The 5,801-nt window shown below is 46.2% G+C and overlaps 1 protein-coding gene across 1 annotated transcript; it reads left to right on the top strand.

Annotated features, from left to right (window-relative positions):
• The first annotated feature begins 241 nt into the window (after positions 1 to 241).
• On the top strand, positions 242 to 2,118 carry LOC123134845 (uncharacterized). Its single transcript, XM_044554007.1, has 3 exons — positions 242 to 1,037; positions 1,141 to 1,259; positions 1,362 to 2,118. The coding sequence occupies exons 1-3, from the start codon at positions 293 to 295 to the stop codon at positions 1,779 to 1,781; spliced, it is 1,284 nt and encodes a 427-aa protein (XP_044409942.1). The 5' UTR covers positions 242 to 292; the 3' UTR covers positions 1,782 to 2,118.
• Positions 2,119 to 5,801: the final 3,683 nt, after the last annotated feature.

Below are 5,801 nucleotides of genomic sequence, written 5' to 3'. Positions count from 1 at the left end.
TACCGTAATGACAGATGCATGGACAGATAAAAAGGGCAGGGGGGTAATGAACCTAGTTGTGCATAGTTCTCAAGGAGTCATATTCTTGAATTCAGTTGATTGTTCATCTGTCCAAAAAAATGGCAAATACATCTTTGACCTCGTTGATAATTGCATTGAATATATAGGGGCAGACAAAGTCGTTCAAGTGGTGACCGACAATGCTAGTGTCAATGTAGCAGCAGCAAGTCTAATGAAAGCAAAGCGACCTTCCATTTTTTGGAATGGATGTGCAGCCCATTGTATTGATCTCATGTTGGAGGACATAGGGAAGCTTGGATCGGTTGACAAAATAATTACCCAAGCAAGACAAGTAACGGTGTTCTTGTATGCTCACACAAGGGTGTTATCTCTGATGAGGAAAACACTTGGGAAAGACTTGGTACGGTCAGGTATTACTAGGTTTGCCACGGCTTATCTCAATCTTAAAAGCTTGCAAGACAACAAGAAGGAAATGCTTAAACTATTCAGATTGGATGAGCTACATGAAATGGGTTACTTAGAGAAGGACAAGGGGAAGATGGCTCACAAAACGGTGCAACCAGAAGCCTTCTGGAAAGGTGTTGGCGTTGCTGTCAACTACTTTGAGCCAATGGCTAATGTGCTAAGAAGAATGGATAGTGATGTGCCCGCAATGGGATTCTTATATGGTTGTATGTTGGATGCAAAAAAGGAAATTGCTGCAAGTTTTGATAATGACGAGAGTCGCTTCAAATGTGTTATTGATATCATTGACAAGAGATGGGACAGCAAACTCAAGTCGCCATTACATTTGGCTGGGTACTTTCTGAACCCCTACTATTATTATCCAAACAAGGTTGTGATAGAGAGGGATGGATCATTTAGAGCAGCCGTGGTCCATTGCATCACAAGGATGATTGAAGCTCAAAAAACTCAAGATGAGCTTATTGATGAACTCGACAAATACGAGGCGGAGGAAGATTCCTTTGGAATGGACATTGTTGTACGACAGAGAAAAAGGAAAAACTTTTCTCCAGGTGAGTGTTTGCTGAAATCTTGTGATGTTATTTCATAACACTTCCTCTGTCTCCCCTCTTTGTACTTGCCTAACTAATATAATGTTTCAATGTCTTAATGCAGCAAAATGGTGGCTGAATTATGGCACATGTGCACCCCTGTTGAAGGACTTGGCAATGAAGATTTTGAGTTTGACATGTAGCTCCTCAGCTTGTGAGAGAAATTGGTCAGCATTTGAACAAGTAAGAAAGACAATTACAAGGTTCACAAGTACAAAATATAGTTCCTTGCACTTCTCACATTGAGGCCATGTGTTCCATACTTCATTTTGTTCACTTACACAGGTTCATACAAAGAAACGCAGCAGGCTACTCCATGATAGGATGAGTGATCTTGTATTTATCAAGTTCAACTCTAGGATGAAGCATAAGAGAGAGAACAAGAGTAGAGACCCAATAGAGAAGACAATCGTTGATGTTCTTGAGGACGAGGATAATGAGTTCATCACCGGCATTGTTGGAAATGATAATGTTGTTGAACATGTTGGTGATGAAGATCAAACTCAACAAGAGAGAGCTTCAACATCACAAGAACAAGGGAAAAAGAAGAAGAGGCCTACTGCGCCCCCTAGAAAGAAGAGGAAGAAGAGCTTGCAATCTCTCCTTAATAGTGTCGATGAGGAAGCTATACTTTCTGCCTCTTCCAATTCTTCTTCGTCGGAATCAGAAGATGAGTCTCCCTCGGCCCTTGCTGACTCGGATTAATTGCATGGTTGGGTGTACCACTTTTGTTGTTTCAAAGTGTGCTGGTGGTATGTTGTTATGTTGCTATGTCAAGTTAGTTGGCTGAACTTATAAACCGGACCATCTCATGTTGTTTATGTACCACTTTTGTTATTCAAAGTGTGCTGGTGGTATGTTGCTAGTTGCTATGCCAAACTTTGCTCTGTTATGTAATGAATTGAACCATCTCCTGATATATGTCCTTATTATGTATGGTAGGAACTACATAATACTATGTTATGTGGCTGTTTGCATGAGTATGGTAGGAACTACATAATACAGTATCATTTTTCTATTAACTTGGCTGTATGGTAGTTGATATATGTCCATTTTCAAGTATATATATGTCAAGTTGATGACTGATTCTATGTTTATTTTTTCATTTTTTTATTGATTTATACTGAAACGCTAAATGGGGCTTAGCACGCTATAGCTGCGCTATAGCGTTTCATAGCTCTTGGTCAGGCCGACGCTAAGAGGCTTAGCGCGCTATCTAAAACTTTGGTATTGATTTGTTATTGTATATGTTAATTGTCCATAAACTTTGTCAAAGTTTACAAAGTTTGACTTTAACCAAAGTTAATATGCGGAGTAAATAAAAACGGAGGGAGTAATATGCATTATATATCACAGAAGTTATACTATTAGAAAATAGAACATTTGATTTTTTTTTAAATGGTATGTTTTTGTAATCTATCTATACCTACTAATAAAAGAAATAGGTTTTCTTAGTCCGTCGTGATGTTTTGCAGAATACCCCTTGAGTTTTCTTGTAATAAATCTGCGGTACTTATTTGAGGTGGGAAAAACGGTTCGTCTGCACTTTACAAAGAAGGCCTTGACTTTTTCAATAATAGGTCACAGTCCTTTAATAAGGACTAAAATAAAGGAGTCGGCCGGGAGTCGAACCTGCGACCTGCGCAAAAACAAACCCAGAGGCAACGACCACCCAAGCCCAATACACTTTTTGCTTTTTGCACTACCTAGCTATTGTTTATTAAGTCTATAATTTCTGTTTCTGTACGCTTTTCGCTTTTGGTTGCGTGATTTCTGTCTCTCGGGTCTCCCGTAGCGTGAGAAAGGGACACAACAACCTAGCATCCGTTTTCCTCTTGTCCCTGGCGGCTGAAACCCTAGCCGCCGCCAGGGGGAGGCCGATCTTCCAACGCCGCTCTCCGGCGGCTCCCCTCCGCCGGCGACCTCAGTCGTGGTGGTGAGGGGGGTCGCCGGATCCACGCGTGTGGATCGTTTTTACTCTCTCGTAGTCTAGGTTTTTAGGTTGTTCATCGTCTTTGCTTCGGCGGCGACAATGACAATGCTGAATAAAGATTCTTCGGATCCTTCCCTAATGAGGTCATCGGTCCTATGGTTGGGGATGGATTTGGAAACCAGTCTGTTCAAGCAAGGATGGCGTGGCGGCGGCGGCATCCTCGTGGTGGACCTGTGACCTCGGGCTCCGCCGTTGCGACGGCGTTTGCTCCAGCGTCGGCGCGGAGCTTGGGAGGTAGTTCAGGAGCGGATGCAGATTGTGGTCTGCATCGACGACATCTGGAAGACGGAGCATGTGCTGGGCTCGTGGTTGGTGGATGACAGATATGGTTTCCTCCTTCGGCGTTTTAGTCGTGGTGGGCTGCCAGATCTGGAGTTCGATGGTGTGTCCGGGGTGTTGTCCCGGTCTGATTCGTTCAACGATAAGGGTTTCACTTTGGTGAGCCACCTTGGAGGTCCGTAAAGCTGCATATCAGCGATGGAGCCGCGTCGAGCTCGGGTGAGGAGGTGATTCGTCATTCTTTTCTTCGGTGGCTGCTGCGGTGGTGCCGGAGGCAGGTGACGGACGTTGGTGTCAAGCTCAGAGATGTTCGGCTATCTGCTCAGTTTTGTCATGTCGGTCTTTACGTGACTTGTACTTTGTTCTTTATGATATGAATGAGACACGTATTACCATGCAAAAAAAAAGTCTCCCGTAGCGTGACAGAGATGGATACACGTTTCTACTTTTTGTGTTTGCACTACCTGATATCCGTCTACAAAACTGAATCAAATATTCAGATCGGGGCTCTAAGAAGCTGCCTATGGTTTCTCTGTATATTAGGTACGCACGGTGTGAATCCATCGACATAGTATGTTCGTCTAACACATTGACCTGACCGGGCCGTGCGAACGATGACAGTTCATCGGCAAATTTCAAGATCTGGTTGTCGCCCGGCGAGCCGCTGCTGAACGACGACATGTTCGTCGATGAGATCCTCATGCTCCTGCCAGTCACTGCCGGTGAGTGTGTCCGAGAGGTTTGCTTGGCCTGGAACACAACGCTTATCTCCGACCACTTCGTCATCGCCCATGTTACCAGAGTAGCCTTCTTCTCGCCAACCGAGTGGGGCGCCACCACGTCCTTCTACGTGTGCTTTCTCCTGGTGGACGGGAGCTCGCTGGTCAGGTGGTCACCGTCTCCACTTGCAAGCTGCTCACCATGTTGCGTGGGCGGGCTCGCCAGGGAGAAGCTATCCGGAAAGCCCTGCTGCGGCCTCCCAGAACAACATGTGATCCTGGCTCCAACTCCAAGAAATGTCCGCACACGAGGTCCTGATCCCATCTAATCATCCAGAGAGCAGAAGCACAACGTCCATGGTCAAGTGAACAACATACACAGCTCCAGGGATGGCATCGACACCAGAATGTGCTTCTGCTTGTTGTACAACACTCTGAAGCCCCCAAAAGAGCCGCGGGGAGCATGGCAAAAGCATGCTCTCCTTAGAGAAAATAATGCAAGTTCTCTCACAAAATAGTACTACATGACTGAGTTCTTTCAGCTTTTAATTGTGGTAATCAAATTCATAGTTTGATCAAGGGACCGCGAAGGCCTCGGGTCTTCAATTTTGAAAACTTCTGGGTATCCATGCCCGGATTCTTTGAGGTGGTTCAAAGGGCGTGGAGCCAAAGAGTTGATCACACTAAGCCATACCATATTCTGCACCACAAGCTCAAAAAGACAGCGCTTCGACTTTCCGAGTGGAGTAGGGGCCTCTTCTCAAAGGCAAAGATCCACCTCCAAGCCGCCCTTTTGGTGATTCTCCGCCTCGATATTGCCCAAGAGGGTAGACTCCTGTCCGCCGACGAGCGTGAGCTACGGGCTAGGCTCAAGAGGCGCGTCATTGCCTTGTCCGTGCTTGAAAGATCTCGCAAGAAGCAATGCGCCAGAATCGCCAACCTTAGGGAGGGGGATGCGAATACTAAATTCTTCCACCGCCGTGTTAATGCTAGAAGGCGTAAAAATCACATCCACAGAATCAAGAACGAGCATGGATGGGTCACCGAGCATGTGGCCAAGGAGAAAGTAATACATGATCATTTTTCCAACGTCATGAAGAGAGGCCCCATAAGCAGCAAGGATTTCAACTGGGATGAGCTAAATTTGGAACCCCTTGACCTCCAGGGCCTTGACTCTGCTATGACCGAGGGTGAGGTCCTCGAAGCGATCGACGACATGCCAAGTGACAAGGCCCCAGGACCGGATGGGTTCACGGGCCTTTTTTTCAAGAGGTGTTGGAACATTGTCAAGGCCGACCTCATGCGGGTCATCAACCTTTTGACTCCCTCCACACTTCAAACCTCCAGTGGCTCAATTCCGCCAATGTGGTGCTACTGCCTAAGAAAGAAGGGGCGGAGGGAATCGCCGACTATAGGCCCATTAGCCTCATCCACGCGATCGCGAAAATTATTGCGAAGGTGCTCTCCTTAAGGCTTGCCCCCCACATGACAAAGCTCGTTTCCAACGCCCAGAGCGCCTTCATCAAAACAAGAAGCATCCATGACAACTTCATGTATGTCCGTAATCTTGCTCGGCGCCTACACAAGAGCAAGACCCCTTCACTTCTCTTCAAGCTTGACATCCGCAAGGCTTTCGACACCGTGAAGTGGGAGTACTTGCTCGACCTTCTCCAACGGCGAGGATTCCCAAGCAAATTTAGGGACTGGATTGCAGCCCTCCTTTGCTCCTCCTCC

The sequence above is a fragment of the Triticum aestivum genome, chromosome 6B, assembly GCF_018294505.1.
Source record: "Triticum aestivum cultivar Chinese Spring chromosome 6B, IWGSC CS RefSeq v2.1, whole genome shotgun sequence".
NCBI classification, from domain to species: Eukaryota; Viridiplantae; Streptophyta; class Magnoliopsida; order Poales; family Poaceae; genus Triticum; species Triticum aestivum.
The sequence above is the reverse complement of the archived record's forward strand: the minus strand, read 5'-3'. Positions and strand labels throughout refer to the sequence as shown.